This window comes from Onychostruthus taczanowskii, unplaced genomic scaffold (assembly GCF_017590055.1).
Source record: "Onychostruthus taczanowskii isolate IOZ18803 unplaced genomic scaffold, ASM1759005v1 scaffold5, whole genome shotgun sequence".
Taxonomy (NCBI): Eukaryota; Metazoa; Chordata; class Aves; order Passeriformes; family Passeridae; genus Onychostruthus; species Onychostruthus taczanowskii.
In genome coordinates this window covers 942,650-964,993 of record NW_024502568.1, presented here as the reverse complement: position 1 = coordinate 964,993, position 22,344 = coordinate 942,650, and the positions used below count along the sequence as shown (strand labels likewise).

General features: G+C 43.0%; 1 protein-coding gene across 8 annotated transcripts in view; it reads right to left on the bottom strand.

The window, feature by feature from the left end:
- Nucleotides 1-22,344, bottom strand: part of SEC31B (SEC31 homolog B, COPII coat complex component) — a 36,308-nt gene that overhangs the window by 4,716 nt on the left and 9,248 nt on the right. For 7 of the 8 annotated variants that reach the window (XM_041415446.1, XM_041415445.1, XM_041415444.1 and 4 more), the window contains 19 exons: nucleotides 21,979-22,074; nucleotides 20,768-20,908; nucleotides 20,137-20,279; nucleotides 19,801-19,900; nucleotides 17,701-17,862; nucleotides 15,654-15,806; nucleotides 14,674-14,904; nucleotides 13,188-13,262; nucleotides 12,563-12,643; nucleotides 11,536-11,644; nucleotides 10,975-11,153; nucleotides 10,211-10,337; nucleotides 9,002-9,147; nucleotides 7,466-7,639; nucleotides 6,667-6,849; nucleotides 5,748-5,961; nucleotides 5,043-5,366; nucleotides 3,978-4,016; nucleotides 1,082-1,137 (listed from right to left, as the gene is read on the bottom strand). In XM_041415446.1, coding sequence (XP_041271380.1) covers nucleotides 1,082-1,137; nucleotides 3,978-4,016; nucleotides 5,043-5,366; nucleotides 5,748-5,961; nucleotides 6,667-6,849; nucleotides 7,466-7,639; nucleotides 9,002-9,147; nucleotides 10,211-10,337; nucleotides 10,975-11,153; nucleotides 11,536-11,644; nucleotides 12,563-12,643; nucleotides 13,188-13,262; nucleotides 14,674-14,904; nucleotides 15,654-15,806; nucleotides 17,701-17,862; nucleotides 19,801-19,900; nucleotides 20,137-20,279; nucleotides 20,768-20,908; nucleotides 21,979-22,074 — 2,733 coding nt within the window. The remainder of the gene's footprint in view (nucleotides 1-1,081; nucleotides 1,138-3,977; nucleotides 4,017-5,042; nucleotides 5,367-5,747; nucleotides 5,962-6,666; nucleotides 6,850-7,465; nucleotides 7,640-9,001; nucleotides 9,148-10,210; nucleotides 10,338-10,974; nucleotides 11,154-11,535; nucleotides 11,645-12,562; nucleotides 12,644-13,187; nucleotides 13,263-14,673; nucleotides 14,905-15,653; nucleotides 15,807-17,700; nucleotides 17,863-19,800; nucleotides 19,901-20,136; nucleotides 20,280-20,767; nucleotides 20,909-21,978; nucleotides 22,075-22,344) is intronic. The other variant, XM_041415449.1, reaches the window with a different exon arrangement.

The window sequence follows — 22,344 nt, the reverse complement described above, 5'->3', positions numbered from 1 at the left end:
CCCTGACTCAGAGAATATGGCCCTTCCTCTTCCATCCTAGATGAACAGTCAAAGCGACAGCAAGAAAACCCCTCGGGAATTGTTCAATCAAACAGATCCGTTACCCCTGAGAGCACTGGTCCTCAGAAAGCCGCTTGGTCTCTGCAACGGCACGAGTCCTGAATGTAGAGATTAGCAGCAGTGAAGTGTCCAACTGAGCAAGTATTGGGGAAAATCCCACGACATGGGGGGAGATTCCTCTTGCAAACACTTCATCATGCCCCTGCTAAGCCAGAGAGTCATGACAGATTCTCTCCAACAGGGCTAGATCAAAAGGAGATGGCTTTAACAAGAGGCTAATCCTGTTGTAGTGAGCACAGCCTGAAGCAGGTTCCCAGCTATGCTGCCAGAAAAAAAGGGCGAGAAGTCTGTTCCAAGCTAAAGAAGAGGGGTGGGGGGTGGGAAGGATGCCAAAGAAGCTTCTCATCACACCTGCCAGCAGGCACCAGTGATAGAATCGGGGTACTGAGAGCATTTGTTGCAGAAGAGCTCAGCTCACAGGCCCTCCAGTGCAATCACGACAAGGCAGAAAGCTACAGGACCAACACGGCAGGCAGCTCACAGCTACACCTGTCCCAACTTCTCTTAGCACAAGTGCCTTATCGTTTGGTATCAGCATCTGAGGAAAATCACTGAGGTCTCACTGTTCTGAGGGAAAATGCTGCCCCTAGCTGTCAGGTGCGAAGAGGATGTGACCTCCTCAGCTGCCATCAAAAAAATTGTGTAGGCAAGGGCATAAGATTAAATCTGTATTTTTAACAACAAATTATTGTAGGCAGCCTGGGAAGTACTGACAGAGGATGCAACATTAGAGCTGATAACCATATTACAAAACAGCCACCCTGCAGAACAGCATGTGACTTTGGATGGCAAAGAGTCAAGATTGCTTAGACTCCAGTCCTAGCCATGCAGTGCAGATGTAGACAGAGCAACAGGGATAGAGACCTGCAGAGTTTGACAGCAAGCATTTATAGGAATGCATCTGTCACATAGAATTCCCTGGCTAAAAGACAACCAACACATATTGTAGCTGAAAACTTACCTTTTTCTTTGGAAGGCCTCCTCTTCCACTAGAGGGATCACTCCAAGATTCCTGAGCTGCCAGGACAGAAGACAAGGCACAAACCTCAGACTGTGAGAAGCTGGCTGCAGCAAAAATCCATGCACTGTTTAGAACTTCCTTCAGGAGAAGGCCCTTTGGCTCCAATTCCCTTGTCATTGCACCTTTAGACTTTCAGCTGAGGAATTTCAAACCCAGCTCACAGGCCCACAAGATACTCTTGCTTCCCCTTCCCTTTCTTAATTTCATTCTTTGTATCCTAGTGTGTGCACAGCCTTAATGAGGTTATGTCTGATCAGACTGAACTGGCACATATCCACTCCCACAAAGGAAACTTTCTTTTTAACTACCTGAAGCTTTCTGGATTCTGTATAAGCTGCATAAATCAGCCTCAGAGTCAGGCCTGAACTTTGGTGGGGACCTGCATGTCCCCACCATGTCCCCTGTGCAGCTCACATTTCAGGAAGTTCTTGGGGTTCCCCAGAGAATCTGGCACTGTGGTAGCACAGCAACAGCTATGCTACAGGTGAGAGGGCTTCTCATCAGTACTCACAGGAATGCTCATGGTGGCAGTCCAACACAATACAGGCTGTTCTGATAAAGGCAGAAAGATTTAGGGGTGGGTTCCCTTCAAAAATCATGTTCAGAACCAAAGCTTAGCAAAATTTGCTGACTGTCAAAGAGAAGGGAATAGACTTAAGCAGTAAATGCTTTGGGAGCAGAAGGGTGTCTCAGCAGATGCTTCTGTGGTACTCTAACCTCACTCCAGGTAATTTAAAATCCATCAAACAACATGATATCAAAAGACTTGTGTCCATTCTTCATTCTGCAAAGGTCAAATTGCAACTACTTTATCTGCTGCTGTCCTGTAAAGGTACCTGCCTCTTCAGACAAAACCCCAGTATTAATCACCACAAGCCCATGAGACAGGAATAATCTGTGAGAAAACAGAGGAATTCTAAGGGGGCAATATCAGAATTGCTCGAGCTCAGAGCCACACTTAATGAGCTACTGATCCTGAACAGAGCTTTAAAAATCACAGGGTAAAGATGCAAAAGGTGCTTCATTACTTTAATTACCTTTATTATTAAAATTCTGGCAGCCTCTTTTTGCCCTCCCTTTTCCCATGATTTCAAGACTCACTCTCTGATGAGTTTGGATCAGAAGTTTAATTAAGTTGGCACCTATTTCTAGCTTGGGGATTCTGTGCCCTAGAACTCTGGCTGGCCCCCACTGAGTCTGTGGCCCAGCAGTCCTTGGCACTATTCCAACCCAGTGGCACTCTGTATCCTCACTGGAAACAGCTATTTAAATTGTACCACTTAAGCCAGGCACTTAATCATCAGACATGAGAGACAACAGACCCTAGTGCATTTTGCTGGGGTGAAATGCTATCTTCCCTATGCTACTTGTGAAATAGGATTTCTCACCATCCCTGAAAGGAGTGCCCCATGGCAGCAGTCTCTAGCAATGCCTGTCCTAGAAAAAACAAGACGATCAGAGGCTGGAATCAGGGATTATCCTGGCCAAAAAGGAGATGAGCCAACATGTTGCTGTCCTTCTCCCTGTCCCTGACACTCTTGGGAACTTGGGATTTCTGCAAGTGGACATGTCTGTTCATTGTGTTAGTAATAATGTTCATGAGCTGTAGATACTTGTTCAGGAATTTCCAAAGCAAGCCATTTTGGCTAGTCAGACTGAGTGATTTTACAGTCCATTTTCAGATTAAGAAAAATACAAATCAAAACCAGAACAATAATAGCAGGCAATAAAGCACTCTCAAGGAAGCCAGTTTGCACTGTTGAACCAAGCATGCTTTACATTGCCTTTAAAACTGGGGACAAATGCTGCCAAGGAGAAGGGAATTTCTTAGTAGTGAATTCCTGAAGACATCTTCAGCCTAAAGAAGTGCTTGAAATCCTTGTCGTGGAATCATCTTCCCTTAACAGGGAGAAACTGAGGCATTTTGTTTCTCTGCTGAAGGGACAACTCCCTCTCTGGAGTCCCACTTCACACAGCCAGACTGCTTGAGGATGTAAGGGCCTATAAGTACTTGGATTTCCTAAATAAAGCTGTGAGATTTGTGCCTGGTAGATTGTCCTGCCAAAGAGCAGCAATCAGAACACTGACAGACCACAAAGACATTGAGCCTTACCCCACTGACAATGTAAATTAGAATATGACTACCTTTCAACACCAATGAATCCCAAGGAGAGAAATCAGTACAAAGTATCAGTGAGAAAACCCCTTGGATCCAAATTTTCCTCCAGAGTCAAACTAAAATTCAAAGCCAAACCTCACCCTTTAACTAAAGCCAAAAATGGATTTCCAGTTCCCGTTGGAAGAGAGCCCCCAAATTCTGCTTGAGAAGCTCTACTCCACCACTGCTTCTGCTGGGACTCCACCTCTTCCAAACCACAGGAGGAAAGCACAAGCAAAACCATGCACAAGGCTGGGAGAGTAACAGGGAGAGATGAATTACAAGCACTGGCCTGTTCCTCACCTAGAGAACCAAGACAGGAAAACTGTCTGCTTCCCTGTCCTGCTGGCCCAGCAACTGCCTGAAAAGACAGGGACTGAAAATGGTCTAATACCTCCAGAACTGGAGGGAAATAGGAAGGTAGAAGCAGGACACCCTATTTTCTGTATCCAAACTCATGAGTAATAGCATAGTACTTTTATTTCACTTCCAATATCCCCAGCTGTCACTTACTACTCCTCAGGACAGGTATGTTCCCTACCCCACAGCTCTCCAGGCATGCAAGGGAACAACAAACAGCAGTGAGCATGCACACGTGCACACACATCAAAACATGCATTTCACTGGAAGCAGCAACACTGCCTGCCCCACAGGTCTGGATGTTTCTCTGGGTACTACCTGCATGATCCGTGTGGGGATCTAGCCAAGGGAAGAAACCTGAAAATCAAGGCAGGGTGGAAAAGACATAATCACCAACAGCTTTAATTCAGTGAGTAATTTCACTGGACTACCATGCCAAAAAGCTTTTCAGGAAGGAATTTGTCCAGCTGTAGCTTAGAGCCTTTGGTGTGCAGTCCCCACAGACTTGACACAGTGGGATTTGCTACCCTTGGATAAACACAGGTCAGCAAAGGATTTCAGGTGAAGGCAAGCATCATAGCCTCAGTTCCTTCACTCTCAGCATACGTGTGGCTTGGAGAAGCATCTACTCAAAATTCTGTGGATTGTCAGCTTTGTTGTTAGGGATTTCCACAGCCTGGCTAAGCCTGTCCCTTGAGACAGCAAACAGAGAATTAATAAACACCAGATATTCTGGGAAATAGAACAGAATTTCATGGGGAACTAGGTCCAACAACACTCTTTCTATTCATCATGCTAGCAAGGACTTCACACGATAGATTGGATTCAAACTGTAGACCCAAAGGGGTCTAAACACTGCAGAGAGGAATCCAGAAGTGATTCCCAGACAAGCCCTTTATCACAACAGGAAGAAAATGGTAGCCCTAGAGCACAGCAGACAGAGGAATTTAATCCTGAAGCTAAAGAAGGAGTATTTCATGGACAGGGAAGCTCTCCCACCATTTCAAATACACTTCTCATGTAAATTGCATAAGCGAGGGTGAGATGAGCAAACCTTCTATCAGGCATTCCTTGGGAACCACCACCCTTTCCATCAGAGCAGATGCCTTTGCAGTAGATGACTATTCAGGGTGCACTAAGGACCTGAAGAGACATCATCTTGCAACCATAACCTGGGAGACAGAACAACTGAGCGGGCTGAAAGAAACTGTCACCATTGTTGTGTTCCACTACCACACCAAGACTCAGCACTCTCTGCCTCTACGGTTTGCCTCAACACCACATCCAGTCTTCATGGAGACAGACCAGACCTCAGAAGATCCATGTCCATTACACACTGCAAACCCCACCTGGGCTTGTCTGGGACACACAAGCAGTACTTACCTGTGGGAGGAGGAGGAATGGCTGCTGGCAGTGGTTTAGTAGATGGAGCTCCAGGACCTCCCTGAGGATAACCCATGTTCATGGGGCAGTTGAAAGGTGCTGAAGAGAAGTCTAGAGGAGACTGGCTTGCCACAGGGAGAGGACAAGCTGCAGGAAGCTGAGATGATGGGACTGAGGCTGGAGTGAAGAGGGCAGGTCTGGGTGGTGAAACACCAGGAGATGTCATGGGCATCAACTGTCCTGGCAGAGAGGGCTGGCTGGAGAAAGGAGCAGGACCAACAGGTCTAACTCCCACTGGTCCAAATGGCTGAGACTGTGACACAGCTACAGACAACAAAGACAGTGTATCAGCATCACTTGTTTCATGTGCCAACTACTCATGACACTAGCCTTCTTGGTAGTAAGCCTTCCCTTCTTCAAGCCATATCCTTTAATATCCGTGCCCGCCTAGCCCAGGCTACATCAGTGAAACTGCCACCAAGCCAGCTGTGGCTTTTCCACCCTATATATGCTTAGTATCGGCACACATGCAGCAACAATTACTACAACTAGATCTGTCAGAAGCACAGAGAAGCCTCTTAGACAGCTCACCTGTTCTTTGTCAGTACAATAGGCCTGTGAGGAAAAAGCTAGAGCAGCCACCCACATTGAAGGCTTTAGTCTCAGAAAACCTAGAAATGGACACAACTATCAGACAATGCTTACCTGGCCCTGAGACAGTTGCTGGATTCAAGCCCAAGTTGTACTGTGGATATGGGTGCCCTCTGGAATAGACACTTGTTTGTGGACCCGTGCTAGCCTGGGGAGGGGCAACGTGGTGAGGTGTCACAGGCATTGCTGGCACTGGCTGAGGTGTGAAGAGGGAAGGCACTGAAGGCTGAGATGGTGCTGAAGGGGCAAACGATGATGGATAGCTGGGCTGCAATTAAAATACAAAGAACTTGCAAATGGCCGACAGAGTCATATGCATACACAATACTAGCAGATGCAATTTCTATCCCTGTCACTTCTTAGGCAACAGAAGCTGCTGCTCTGCTGTTGGTGCCCTGCATGCACTCCATCAAAGGCCTTTCCCACCATGTAACTTGCTCAACAAGATGAGCACCACACTCTTCAGAGTATTCTCCAGTTCTCAAAAGGATTAGTCCTCAGGAGCAAGTTCCCATATAATGACTTCCTGAAAGCACAACCAGGAGGAAATAATGAAGGTACAATAATGGAATAATAGAGGTTGGAAGCCAAACTTTGTGAACAGTTTTCTTGTACAAGAACTGACATGAAGCCATGAAGCCATACTACACTAATTTTACTAAGATATAACGGTATGATGAGCACAGGAAAATGACCCCAGCCCTTTCACCCTAAGATTTGAGATCTCAGTGGATCACTACACTTGTAACATTCTCCTCCAGGGACTACATGTAGGACAGGGTTTTGTGAAAAGACGCCAGACAGCTGACTTTTGGATTGTCACGGAGCTTGTGTTTGCTCCAGTGAAGGACATCACTGAGGAGTTCCTCAGTGTCTGCAGGTTATGTCACCTCATATTACTTCTTATGCCTTCCACAACCCAGTAGTCTTCCTCCCTTGTCCCAAGGCATGAACACCTGAGTTTAGGGCCTACCTTCTCTGGATGTCTGGGACCTGCTGTGTGGGCTGCTCCTTCAGGGATGGAACCACCCTTGGCTGCTGTGGGTTTAATGACCCCTACATTGACACGAGTGTAGGGAAAAGGAGGTGGCTGCTGATCACCCACATTCCCTCCTTGAGCATGAAAGAGCCGGTCTCGGAGCTGTTCAATCAGGAGCTGAAACAAACTATGCTTTAGAAGAAGCACTTTGAGAGCCCCAGATGGAAAATGCTGGGGAGACGTTTAAAGTAAAGCCTGACCTAAAGCATTATGAATCAAACTGCAAAACTAACTGTGTTCCCACAATCAGCAGGAAAAAAATCTCAACAAATGGTAAATGACAATCCAGGACATCACCTGCCATACAATTAGGCAGATGAAGTCTCACTGATCCTTCCCCCAGTCTTTACAGTATTCCCTCACCAACCTCTACCCACATTTAGGCACTAGATGGATTTATTTCAAACTGCCAGGTGATCTCCTCATTCCCTTCCTCTACCAGCTAGTTTCAAGAAGAGAGGCAACTTCCCTGGCCAGCTGCTTCCCAATGTTGTTCTCCATCAACCATTTTACAGTTCTGTAACTCTTTCCTTTTCCTTAAATCAAAGGCACTAGAAAGAAAATGCAAATGAAGACAAAACCCATATCCTGGAATACCTTCCCTCCTCCCCCTCTATTCTCAAGTTAGCATAACTAAGGTGAAACTTTAAGTCCTGATGCATGACAAAATCCCAGCTCTTATACAATTTCCCTCCCCTATACTCTTTCTCACAACAGCTTGCTGCTCACTCACCTCTTTAGAGCTGCTGGGTAGGTAATTCATTGCAGCTGCCAAGCATCCTTGTGATGCCAGGAGATTGGCATACTGGGTGATTCGTTCTGCCAAGACAGGGCCTGGTGCTGGTCCTGCGGTGCCTCGGAGCATCTCAATGGACCTGCTCAGCACCATGACCTTTTCTATAAGATCCTGAATAATACAGGAAGAAGGAAGAAATAAGACTACTCAGAATCTGACTAGTTTTGCTGGTCCATCTCATGCTGAGATAATACCAGATGGCTCTCCCCACTTTCAGTTGACATCAGGACAGAAGTTACTCCCCTCTGCACCAAATACTGTCACTGATGACCATTTCCTCAGATGCATTTGGAGAAAAACAGGAACCAGGAAGAAAACCATGACATTTCTACTTTAATAGTAAGGGAAAAAAAAGAAAATCAGAAGCCACAAGATTGTTCCAATCAACTGTGATCTTTTTACTAGGAAGCTACTATTGTTACAGGTGATCAACTTGGAAGAGGAAGGCTTAAAATCATACCAAGAGAAATTCACTAGAAAAAACTACTACTGCTGGCAAAAGGACCAGAAGGGTTTTAGTTACTCAAAACTCCTTCAACTCCTAGAAATGAAAGCAGTGTTTACAGCTGTAGAATGATACATGCTGATATCTGGCAACTGGGAGGAGGCCAGTTTCAGAAACAACCAGGAATGCTGAAGATGCCTTTTTGTTTCTTTTACTCAGTAGTGGGATTACAAAACCAGTGAACTCTGTAGCAGAGGGCATTATCTGCAGATATTCAAGTGGAAGACTTGTCTAGCTCATTCTAGCAAGTGACAGACACAACAGGGCTTAGTGACTTTGGCAGGACTGGTTTAAGTGTAACACATTACTGAGATTAACTCAGTTGGTCAGAGCATGGTGCTGGTTGTGGGTTCAATCCCCATATGGGCCATTCACCTAAGAGTTGGACTCAATCCTTGTGGGTCCCTTTGAACTCGGATTATTCTGTGAAATACTCAATAGGAATGAAGAGAGGTAGGTAACAACGTTGACTTAGAAGTCCTGATTTATCTGCAAGGTGTGACTTCCCATGTATCATCATTCTACTTGCAGTGGGAATATCATGATCCAGACTTCATTTTATTTTGCTAAGGGTGTTCTGAAGGTAGAGCCAGATAACTGCAGTATTATGTTATACATGAAAAGCATAGCAGCAAACGTATCCCAGGCTACTACCAGTAAAAAAAAAAGGTATAGTTCAAACTTCCCTGACCAAAAGGAAGCTCAGAGATGACATCAGTATGTAAGAGAGGCAAGTAGGCTGTAACTCCTGTCCATGGCTGGATTTATGTGCAATGCAAACACACAAGCCCTGACTGATTCAGGGTGCAAGCCTCCTTTTGAAGTAGGCTAGAAGGAGATACCTGGGTGAGCACAAACAGGTCTCCACTGTCTGCTGGAAGCCAGACACCCTGATGGGAAAATGCAAACAGTTCAGGGCTACCAGACAGGCCTAAAGAGGAGTCAAACCAATATCACAGTGCCTGTACCTGTAGGGCAAGTGGTGATGAAGTCTCATGGTTTTTAACCCAGCATTCCACCAGCCTCTCCACATTGCCTGATGAGATATAGCAGAGGCAGGCATCATTGCACAGGGCTGCATCTCCCTCTGACTCCAGGCGGGCACCCAGCATGTCTAGAGAGGAAGAGATGCAGCCAACATTTAACACACTCCCCTTTGGAAGAGCTCATTAACCCCAGTGCTTTGAATCTGCACCTAATTAGAATCATAGAATCATTTAGATCAGGAAAGGATATTAAGACTGAGCCTAACTATAAACCTAGAACTGCCAAGTCCCACTAAACAAAGATTTTAAGTGCAACATATACTTGTTTTTTAAGTAACTCCAGGGATGGTGACTGCACATTTTCCCTGGGCAGTCTGTCCCAATGCTTGACAACCCATTGAGTGTAGGTGGTTTTCCTAATGTCCAATTTAAACTTCCCCTGGTGCAACTAGAGGCTGTTTCTTCTTCTCCTATCACTTGCTGTTTAGGAGAACTACAACCTCCTTTTGAGTAGCTGTAGAGAGCAGTAAGGTCACTCCAATCCTCCTTTTCTCCACGCTAAACAACTCCAGTCCCCTCAGCTGCTCCTCTTAAGACTTGGGATCTAGACCCTTCACCAGCTCCATTGCTTAACTGTTGGACAACAGAGAAATGGGAAGGAAACCCAAAGCCAACCTGGTTGAAAAAAAAAACTTTTCTACATCTGCCAATTTTTATATCTGCCCAAACACATGAAAGAAAGAAATGACCGATGAATTCAGTGAAAAAATCCAACACCTTTTTTTTATTTCCAAAAGAGGTGTGGGAATCTCCAGGAAATAGTAGGGTGCTGAAACCTGTTTTAGGTGGAATGAAGCACAATGGACCTTTTAGTGTAAATGAAATACCCTTCTCTATGGAATAAAAATCACCCTCTTCATGTCTCAGCCTAGGAATAGCATGTGTCCTGGTTTGTTTTCATGCTACTTCTACAGGTCACAGGGAATACCCACATACCAAACTTTACACCATGATTCTCAGCTACAGTGTGCACCTATCATTCTCCTAACTCAATACTCCACACTCAAATAAGTTCCAGATCGCTGTAATGAGTAAGAAGTGCTTTCTTTTCTTAACTCTATCCACTTCTTTCTGTAAGCAGTCCAGAGGTACTGCAAGGGAAATTGTATAAAAACATGGTACACTGCATACCACAGAGCTGAGTGTAGTCTTCGTGCTTTGAGTATGTTAACAAGATGGCCAGTGCCTCCTTCCAGCTCTGCAGATCACATGTGCAAACAATATCTTGCCACTTCTGCTGCACAATGGAGGAAAGCAGCTGTAAGGGAAGCAGAAGGCCTGTCAGTCACTAAAGAAAAAGGTAAGCTGACAATCTAAGCAACAGCGCACTTTCAAACACGCTTTCCACCATGCAGAGACTACCTCACTGTACATTAAAGTCCAACAATCTCAGCATTCCTACATTAACAGTAATTGGAACCTGATGCCTCTAAGAAAAGTTAAAAAGCCCAACAAAGCACTTAAAAGAATATGGAAACAGCCACACTAGACAAGACTAAAGATCTAACATGTATCTTGTTTCAGAGCAGCTGGTATCAATGACTGGGAGCACAGTGTTAAGATATCCTCTGTTACATTTCCCCATTTGTAAATTAATAAGCTAGGAACTTCCAAGTTGAGCTGTAAAGGGGCAGTATGCACCACAGGTTACAAGCATGAGAAGCTGAGACAAAAACCATTACAAAAAAAAAGTAACAGAGAACACAGACATACTATGTACACAACATAAAATTGTCATAAAACTACCAAGACATTAGAGTAAATGCAAGAGGAGATGCACAGATTCTGCTCACATTCTACTTCCTTCGTTGAAGACAAAGCATTTCCACATATATCCAGAGAAACATTTGGCAAGATAGTGCACACCTTCCCCTGCTCACAAAACCATCACTTACCATGGAGAGATTTGTTTTCTGCTTGGCAAAGTAGCGTTTCTGGGTTTCCTTTAGGAGGTTATCCCCACCAGCTATAGCTAAGATGATGGCATCAGCAAAGCGCTCTGCTCGCATGCACAGCTCCACTGCACCCTCAAAATTCCCCAACAAAAGGGCTTGGCTGATGAGTCCATCTGTATCTACAGAGGTCAGAAGCAGAGTCAACCCAAAGAGTCATCACTCAGATGCAATGATGACGCTTGTTTTAAAGAGCAGGCCTTAAAAAGCAGTAACAGCTAAAAACCAGTTAAAAGAAAATTTGGAAACTCAAAAAATCCACTGAATTGACTCTAGGTCTTCCATCATCTGGAAGATTCTTTTAAATTTTTAATGGGTCTCTCATCTGGAAGAAGTATTTCTATGCTCAATGCGATATGCTGCATAACACTTGAAGGGGTTATATGTTTTAAAACTATCCATCTGCCGGAGTGAACTAGATTCTTCCTGGTCTCTCTGAATTTTCTGGTTTTCCCTCCTCTCCCATTTTCCTAAGAGGGCAGAAACACTCTTTATGTAACATACCTTCTGAGACAGGAATCTCCAATGTGCTCATGTTCTGTGGGATGAGGTTATCAAAAAAGGCTGAAGAGGAAGAAACAGCAGCTACATCATCGCTGGAATTCATCAAAAGCTGTGCAAAAAGTGCAAGACTTATTTAATTCACTGCACACACATATTCTACCCAAAACAGTTTAATGGATTACTGGGTGGGATGGGGCTGCTCTTCATTTGGTTGTGCATGCTCATATAAATCTAATTTCAATTTGGAAACTCCTGTCACTGCGCAATCAATCTGCAGTTTCACAAGGAAAGCAACAAGAGCAGTGCTGCAATTGGCAAAGCTTAGGAGATTGATGGTGCAAGACATGCAATGCCAACAGCACTGCTGGGCAGCATTCGTCAACTCAACTGTCAGCCCTTGAGCAAGCTGAACTATTTCGGATGGAATAGAGACAAGAACAACGAGTAAAATCTGTAAATAACAGGTTGGATCACAGTCATGCATGGTGCTTTACTGAAAGGCAGGACACAATTGCTACTCCTAGAATATCCCATCTAGTGTTTGAGGCTCGTGAAGATGATAACTAATCAGAGGATATAAGTTTTAGATACCTCAGCGGAGAAAAATTTACAGTGAACCAGGCCTTGGAAGGCATTTGAAGATGGACATCCCACAATCATGTGAAAATACATTTCAGAGGATAGATGTGAAAAAGAAAAAAATACCACACCAGAAGCTTCACAGAGGAAATCCAGAACAGTAGCCTCAAGTAAATCTGGGGTGAGGCTAATTCTAACACTGAAGAAATCAACACAGGTGAAGCAATCATTCTTGCAGGAATAACAGCCAGGAGTTCTTCACTGTTCATTAGTTAGTTTTAAAGCCAAAAGGGAAAGTTATTATCATTTAGTCTGATCCTGTGAGAGTCTGATAGGCCTGTGAAATGCCCTCTGCATTGAGCTCAACAAGCTGTGGTCGGAATTAAGACCTTCCAGTTCATTCTGCCCTCCTCTGCTCTCCCAAGCTGGCAAGATGTACAGCACATACCTGATCTGGTGCAGTATTTGTATCACCTGCTTCAGGAAGGGGCTGTTTATCTGGGATCCCGTTACTCAAACATAAGGCAATCTAGAAAAGTAACAGACACATACAGAGTAAAGCAAAGTAAGCACCTGGACAGCAAAACTACCAAGAGACTGGCAAGCCACAGACACAATTCCCCCAACTCATTCACCTGTCTGAAAACTTCCACCTCACCCTGTTCCTGCTGACTGCCTATCAGAGACTATTTATACTTTTCAGAGCATTATCCATCAGTACCATGCCAGACTGTTTCCACCTGTCACCTTCTTCCTGGCTGAAGAATCCCCTGAGATAGAGAGAGCTGAACGCTAAAAGAAGCTCTCACAACTGCACTGTTGTTGAACACTGCCCAGTGCACCAACAACTGAAAGCAAGATAACAGGGCTCAAGACCCCTTTGGCTCCCCCTTAAAAGTGCTTGCATTTGCTTTTTAGTGGGGTATACTTCATGTGACTCCCAGCTGAAATTTCACACACTTCTGTCATTTGTGTGCTATGAGATCTCTTGCTGAGTTCCAGTAGGACCTTGCAACTCTCCTGCAACAGCTTTAGTCCTGTAAATGTTTCTATCTATTGGAAATACCCCTTACCTTTTTTTGCAGATCCTCTTTACTGTAGCCCAGCAGCTTGAGAAGTTTAGTCCTGGACTCCTGCTCCAAATTCACCTGAGTCCCCAATGGATATTAAAAAGACAAAAAATATGTAAAATCGTAGCCATCTACACACTGACGATAGTTAGCTGCTTCTGGCAGCAGCAAATTCAGAGCTCAGTTTCCAGATAAAGAATTCAACTATGAAAAGTCCACCTAATAACTACTTTGTAAAGATGCATGGAATTTAAATTATAATCATAGTAAAAGGGCAAAACTCAAGTTTGCCACAGTTACAACTGAGGTACAACTGTGTATCAAAACCATGACTGTATACATACCTAGTGTACTTGGTCACTAATTCCCTGGATAATCTAGGAATTGCCAAACTAATCTCTTCACAGAGAAAATTGACTGATTTGAATCTGCATGAAACTGAGACAAGATGGTTGCCTGAATTGCTAGCTAGCTTCACAAGAATTCGTTAACTGTTACAGAAGCTCCCTGGATGAGGATTTCAGACACTCCCAAAAATTCCCACAGGCTGCACACAGCCTAATTGATAGGCACTATTTATATGCTTTAATGCATGATTTACATTCTGCAATGAGAATCTGTCTGTCTCAGTTAAGTCTCATGCTGCTTCTTCTATACAAATGATCAAACTGTACATGTATAAGATATTTGTAAACAGTCCATTTCAGAAACTGTTCCTGCAGAAGCAGGAATGGTGCTGCAGGACACTTTTGTACAGAAGCCTAATTTGTAGTTCAAGACAATCAATTGTAATATGTCCTTTATGTGCTGGAGTGGTCTCTCAGGACCACAAACCAGATGGATTATAAAAAGTGACTCAGAATGACAGCTTGATGTGTCTCATTTAACGTAACCAAAGACATTGTTGCAATGGAGATCACTTTCACCACCTAGATTAACAGCTGGCCATCCTGTTCAAGATTCCCCACACAAATATAATACTGTGGCAAATATCTCAGTATTTTGCCCTCCACACAGTCTGCTACAAGTGTCTATAAACCACTGCCAAGATTAAGCCCTGCCTCTTCAGAAGGGTGACCTCTTCTTATTACCAAACTCTCATGCTACCAAACTGCCCATTAAGGTTAGTCAGTCCTCATGCCACCACAGCTCTCTTCTTTGTTCTGGGGTATCTCATTGTCCATTTGGACTTCACCTTAAAAAATTATAATGTACAGCTCCACAGGTCGCAGGCAGATATAGCTTGGCAGTGTGTTGACAGACAAAGATCCTATTTCAGGAAGCCCGAACAAGTCCACTGAAAAGATCATTCCTAACGAAAAACAAGACAACCTCCAACACCTCAACTTTCTTTAGAAAAATAATAAGCATATTCATTCAATTCCATTTTATATTTTTAAGAACAGGAATATAAATAGCTAGAGATGACCATATTCCACTCCATGATCATAGAAGAACTGACCTCTGTATTTCACCACAGCCATCCTACCTTCAAGAAGTTCCAAAGGTTCTCATCAAATGGCAACTTGGCTGTCTGGATCTTGCCCTGGCAGTAATCAAGGAGGTTCCCGGACTGCAAGGCCATCTGCAGCTCTCTGGATCGGAGTAGGAATTCAGTTTCAGTAGTGACTTGACTGATGAATACCTGGTGTGGATAAGTCTGCTGCATTTGCTGTCCAGGAGCTTTGGTTAGACCAAAGGTAATCAGTTTTCCTCCAAACTGAGAATGACAGAGAGACACAATAGGTATTCTTAAAAACAAAGGTAAAGCTACTCAGTTCTTCATTTATCAAGGCAGACCCAAGCTCCAGCAGTGATCACAAGGAACCCAAGAGTTTAGTGGGCATGGATGGTATGAGCACTGAGGCAGCTCTCATTACGACCCTTCAGCTGAACTGAACACTGATAAACTTGACACTTGTGCATACCCAATCAGGCCTAGCCAATTGCAAGTGCCAGAGAGGCACAGAGGAACAAGTACCATTGAACAGAACTGTTAGTTCTTGTGTTACATGGAGAGGCAGACTGCAATGATAGAAACTATCAGGTGAGGAGCAGGCACTAGAAAGACAACGAACAAGTCAAGTAACAGGCTACAAGAACAATTCAGCAATCCAATTTAGAAGCAAAGATGCGAGGAAAATTAAATGCCTGGATAGGAAAGAGACAGACAGAAGGGAATGGGAATGCATGCCAGCCTGCAAGGACAGCTTTTACAAAATTTCCTTAGATTATGTTAACTTCTATTTATAATCTCCCATTCTCCGCTACAGGACTCTTCCTTGCCAGAAATATATCTGAATATTGAGAGTAAACAAACTTCACTTCATGGGACACCACAATGCACCTTAAACAGGCATTAAAGCAACTAGCAACAGGAAGATAGAGGTTTTTCCAGTCAAAGCAAATGACTGTGTCACAAGACAACACATCTATTGCATTTTCAGCTAAGGATGAAAATTCACTTACTGCAAATGAAACCCCCACAGGTCTGCGAATCCACTTGGGTGGCTTTTTTAACGGTGGAATCAAGGTGGTCTGAGTTACTTGTTCTGGCACCTGCAGAGGAGGAAGGCTCTGTCCTGTGCCAAAGGGATCCAGGTTGTTGAAGGAGGAAGAGATCTAGAATCAGATGGAAATAGGAATAAAATATAATTAAATTCCTCTCTGTATGGAATAAGCACAAAAAACTATTGCTTAGGAACTCGTTACTTTCCACACTGATGAAAAATTAGGCAAGTACAGCACCTCTTTCTGGAATACCACCGAGTCCCTGTGCAAGAGAAAGGGCATTTCAACACAGTTCCAGCAATCATTTCTTAAGGAAGTTTTACCCTAAGAGACTTTCAAGTAGTTTTTCCTCAGCAAGATGCAAATTTCCTAAAAAAGCACTGCTAGGCCTAGCACCCAGTTCAAACAGAGGAGTTGCAAAATTACTTGTTTTATGCAAGACAATGACAACATATGGTCAAAAGTTGTCCAACTTATTTCTTGTTTTTCTCACACAGGAATTCTGACTCCCTTTTTATTGCTGGAGTCTTTCAAATGGGTTAGTTTGAAGGACTGTCTCAAGCTTTTTTGGCTTCAATGAAACTAATGAAATAAAACTTTCTTGTCTAGACAAGAGAGTGACAAAAGTGGCCCCTGAGCCAGATTTCTTACATTTAGGGAGTCAGTGAACATACATACAATGCTGTTCACAAGCACTTTTCATTTTTAACATTGTTTGCATAGATTTGTTGTTTGCTAAAGATAATCCTGTTCAAGTCTGACTGGACCGTAGGGAATAGCTTTATAACTCAGCTAACCAGCACACCCAAAAGGAAGCAACATCAGGCTGATAAAGCTAAGGCTGCCAGATCTTAGAATCACAAGCAATGTTTTGTCTTTCTTCAGAGGAAACCAATTCCAAAGAAAGAATAATTCCTGAGGAACAGCTTATATGCAACAGATCAAACGCCTTAAACCTTAAAGCAATAAATATACATAACCAGGTCTGCAACAGAGTTTCTGTCCTGAGACTATTGAATTCATAAGAGAGAGACCTCTTGGTCACAATCTCCCTGTCACCATAACTGCCATTATTTCCTGCTTGTGTTCTTACTTGATATTCAACTTATTCAGGAATTATTCAACAGTACTGTTCCCCAATTTTGAACAGTGGAAGCGTGGTGCATGCACATGAAGAATGCAGAGAAAGAAAATTCTCCATGGGTTAAATAAATCCTTAATCTCCCACAGCTGTTGCTTGATAAAGTATTTTCTGCCTCTTGCAAATCCTATGAAACTGAACTCAGTCAGCTGTAAATGACTATATAAATAACACTTAAGCCAGTTCATACGTATTCTCTTAAAACCTGTATTGTAAGGCATTTGTTGGCTGGGACAGAGGGAGAGAATTAAAAGACTAGACACCAGATTAAAACTAAAATTTTAGACAGTAGTGACATTTAATCTGTTCAGAGTTTGCTCATCTATTCATTGGCTAAGTAATAGGTTTCAGTATCAAAAATATTAACATTGCTCAAAGTTGTAGTCAAAAGACTTGAGGAAAATTGCTAATAGTGGTTCATAAGCCACTTTATAAAATTACCTTCTAAACTAATGAAGAATATTAATCCTATTAATTAGTATCAATGTATTTAATGTTTACCTAATGACAAGAAAAGCTTGTGTACTGCTTTATTTTTAGTCTAATAGTAGTAACAATAAAATGTATCTTAACATCACAACTGTGCTTGCTCTTGGTTTTCTTTACACACCTTGGTTTTCTTTACACACCTTTCTTTACACAATGCCTTGTCAGAGGCAATGTGGTTTCTGGAATCTGGTGGGATTATTACAGCCCACTCAGGTACCTTGTGGTTCCCACACCATACAGCCATAGGTCCAGGTGTCTGGGACAGATTGCATCACTTAAAGGTGACCCTGTTACACACGTGTGCTTCCACCACTCTGAGCAGTCACGAGAGAAAGTGCCAGCCTGTCAAGGTCTAACATGGTCACAGGACTTTACCTTGTCAGCCTGTGTCTTCTGCTGAGCCTCTAAGTTACCGCCCATAACAGAATAAATGTTGATCCACCCATCGAACGTGGCAGCAGAGAAGACTGAAGGATTCCTGGGACACCACTGGACATCAAAGCACCACTGACTCCGAATGGGCAACTCATACACCACCTATCACAGAAACAGAGAAGACAGAAGCACAACACAAACAGCCTCCTGCTCTCCCCAAATCACTTGCCCACAGCAAGCCTGTCACTTTATTTACATGCCACCATTGCATACAAATCTCTTATTTTTGCTTCTTGAATGGCGCCTTTGCAACCAAATTATAGCACCTTGAGTCCAAACTGAAAGACACAGAAAACTCATGTTAAACTGGATTCTGACTGTAGAACAAAATCCAAAAGTGAAAAGTCACTTTTGCTCTGCTTCCTGAGTACTGCTTTATCAGAGCATTATAGCATTGTCACATTTGTTGTTAACCAAGGGAGAGACACCAGAAAACAACACAATAAAATCAGAAGTCAAGAGGCAAGAATGTGTCATGAGCAAGAACACGTAAACAGAAAGAATAGTGTGGAGCAACAAATGTGACAAGGAAAATAAAGAGCCTAAAGAAAAAAATATTGACCAAGAAGAGAGGACAACGTAATAGCTGCGCATGAACTATGAAGGACATTGCAGCCAACAAGTTTATGGTTCAGCATTCAAAAAGTCAAAGTTCAATTCACAGACTTCCTGCCTGATGTTGGGCAACTCACTAACACAGCCTTGACTTTAAACCTCCCATTTGTAAAATGAACATATTTCCTTTATGGTTTACAGAAACAAAGCACAGACAGTCACAGCTTTGTTTTCTGTGGGAATGTGATTGGTGGTTTCTGTTCCAGATAGAAGCGAATTAATATAATTTGCTTATATTAAAATCTAGATTGCCAAATAGAAAAATTGACAAACAAATCCCAAGAAACCAAACATCCCCCAAACCCAAAGAAACCAATACTTCACTCAAACTCATGAGATCAGCCATTCTGTATAACTGTATTCATCCTTAATACTGCAAAGCTTCCCAACTTTTTCACTTGAAATTTTGCTGTTCATTGGTACCAAGTCAATAAGAGCCCCCTAACAGTAATTTATACACAAAAGTCTAATTTTAATTTGGACTCTGCAATTCTACAGCAGCATGCATAAAAATAAGTCAGCCACACTGATTTCTTTTTAAGTTTTCCACTAAAAGACAGTGAAAATATTTTTGTAAAAATTAGACATCGGGAACATTTCAGAGTCTGAATCTCTTCTAACCACTAGAGATCTAGACGAAGTGAGGATCAAATTCCATGAAACTACAAAAGCAGCATTGCATGCATTTTAGGAAAATGAATTAATTCTTTTCCTTGTCTCCAAGGCAAAAGTGGCCAGCTGAGTGATATTGTCCCATGAAATTAATCTAGCCTGGGGCTCCCATCTGGACTTTGCTCAGTATTGTTAGAGCACTTTCCCCATGCTATCATCAATATCAACTGCATTGTCCAAAGTTCAGTTTTATCCAGGATTTCTGCACTGAATGAATGGGTGCACATAAAAAAAAATTTAAACAGCCCCACTTTAATTCAGGTGATACCTAAATATACCAAGTATGGTAATTCTGAGATACATGGCTAGATAAGCACATACATATGAAACCATTTTACTACAAATAAAGTTTACACACATTGTTTAACTACACTGTCCCCTTCTCTAACATATGCTCTTTGGTCTCCTTCAAATGTCCTCCCAAATGAAGTTACTACTCTAGGAGAAGGAAAAAGAAGAATCACATGGAAAGAGAGAACACTAAAGTGTTACCATAGCAAGAGTAATTATAAATAGCTGAAACTAAATTTAAAGTTAAAGTTTTCTTCCCTCTCTGATCTCTGGACAAAGATGTATCAGCAAAAACCTGTTTCACTCTGGATATGGACCACACTCATCCACTTCAGAAAGAGTACATAAGACATGCCTGAGGGAATTACATTGGCACTCCACAAGGATAAAGGGAAGGACACACACAGAGCAAAGTACACAATATAAAGCAGACCACGTATACTGATAGCTGTGGTTACATACCTCCCCCGTACTTGGGTTCCAGCACAAGATCCGGTTGTCTTTGGCACTACTCAACAGCAGTTCAGGGTCAGCCTGGCACCAAGAAACAGAGAGAACTCCCCTAAAAGAGATCAGAAAGAAATCAGTCATATTTCCTGTACAGTTTGTTCTGCCATCCAGTCACTAAGAAAGCACCATGCACCATCACCTTGGCTCAGAAATGCTAGTTCTCATCTCTACCTTCAACCAGATTCATCTGGAAAAGAAAGCAGGCCCAGGAGAAAATCACAGTTTCCCTAAGTCCAGTCGCCCAGCTGTCTACCTTGGAAAGATGCAACACAACATGCAAGTCCTCACCTGGTGTGCCCTTCCAGCTGGCTAAGAGGAGAGGTAGCAAAGCGTAAGTCCCATATTTGGATCACTGGCAAACGGTCATCCTCAGAGGAAAGGACTAGCTGGGTTGCAACTTCTGGATGCCAGGCCATTCCTGAGCAATGCATCTAGGGACAAAAATAGCACAGGCTGAAAATTCAGCAATGCAAGTTGGCAATAGCACAAATGGGCCATAGCCATGTCACTCTGTACTGAACTCTCCTAGAATGCTTGACATAAACCAAGTATAGTAATGTCTTGCTCCAAGCAGCAAGCATTTCTACCGTCTCTTCACAGCAAAAAAACCCCTACTAACCACACAGAAGTCAAAGTCCAAAGCTGATCTAGGAAGAAAGCTGGGAGGCATCTCATAAATGAGTTGTGAACACAGAAACTGAATGCAAGAGTGCATGAATTTTAAAAACAGTAAGGGGCCTTGTTTCCCCATTTCATTCAGGAAAGAAGAAAAAGAGGTGCTTTGATGCTACGTCTCCAAGAAAACTAGTTCCAACAGCTCCTAGAATAAAACCACTTGTCCCAAGAGTCTGTGCCACTGCTTTGTAGTCCCATGTGGCACATTGTAAGCTAGTTACAAATGCAGCTTTTCTTCACTCACTCTGTTGCTGTGGTCACTGACTTTGATGATGGGCTCATTCTTCCTGAGGTCCCAAACCACAGCCTTGCCGCTGGGGTGAGCAGAGGACAGGATATGCTGCACCTGCCGATTCCAGGACACCACACTGATGTCTTCATGTGGCTGCCAAGACAGGAAAGGCCACACATCCATTATTCCCAAGCTGAGGGAACACTCACAGGAGTCTGTTAATAGTTTAACTGAGGGATAAGGGATTTGATGATACATAGATTCCTCTCTTCAATTGCTGATCAGCTAACTGAAAATACCAGCAGCACTAACCAGAAAGACTAGGGAAACTCCTTTACTGAGAGAGTAGAGTGGACAGTAAAATTCTATAGGGGAATGTCACCTGGAAAAGTACCTCTGCATTTGAGGAACAGGCACTGGATTCTACATTGGCCAAATATGTTATGAATCACTCCAGAGAGAACTGCACCTAAGCACACATATATGTTTCTACCCCAACTTCTCAGATGAACTTAAATGAAGTGCAACATTTCAGGCGTGCGGTGAGATGGAAAACGATGAAGTATTCATGACTAATTGCTGTTTTTGTATCTACTGCAATGCAGCAGATAGGCAAGGAAACAAACAGGAGACTTACTGGAGGAAAAACTTGGCCTACCTTTACTGAAGTTTACTATGATTTTTCTACTTTCAGGAGTTCATTGCCCTGAATAATATAATAAGCATCAGAAAATCAGAAACTTCTTCCTCTTCAAACTCGGGAAATATTATCTGGGAGCAATAGCCAAGATGCATTTAATGGCTCACTGGCTCTGCTAGGGATATGACTTTCATGAGATATGAAAAGCCTCAGCTGAAGCCTGAAATAAATTCATTCCTCAGAGAAGGTCCAATAAACCTTCTTAATCCATCACACATGCCCCAGCTGGATCACAAGATAAACTGGTCAGTTACTTGATTCAAATCCACAAAGAGCTTACCCATCCATGCAAAGTGCATCTTTCCAGAGCTTGCCAGTCTACCTCCCCTCCCTTTACAACACTTCTTCCATCCCCAAGAATGAAACCAATCAGTCTCTTCTGATTCTTCTCTCTCCTGACAGACTTCAAAGTCATTCCCCTTTCACAGACTGACTAGGCTAGGATGTCTCCACACACATCTTTTTGTCTTGCCTACTGAGATACAAAACTGCATGAGTATTGCCCAGAGGAAAACTCATTTACCTGTGATTTAGTCCCCGGAGTCATAGGCACACTGAAATTGTTCAAGTCCCAGATGAAAATTTCAGAATCATTGGCTCCGGAAGCCAAGAGATTATTCTGTAGGAAAAAAAAAGAAATGCTCAGCTGAGATTCCTGCTCACAGATTTCTTAAAAATAAATGGAAGCAAAAACCCCAAAATCTTCCAAAATGAGATGAGAGCTGTATTTCACAGCCACGGGCATGCATAAAGATACTAACTGGATTATAAACCAAGCACATCTCTGGCCTCCATGCCATCCACTGCAGCATAGTACAGACACATTTAAAATTTGTCTGTTTTGTGCAGATGGCTGCTGTTAATCACGATGAAATTCTGCCATAGGCCT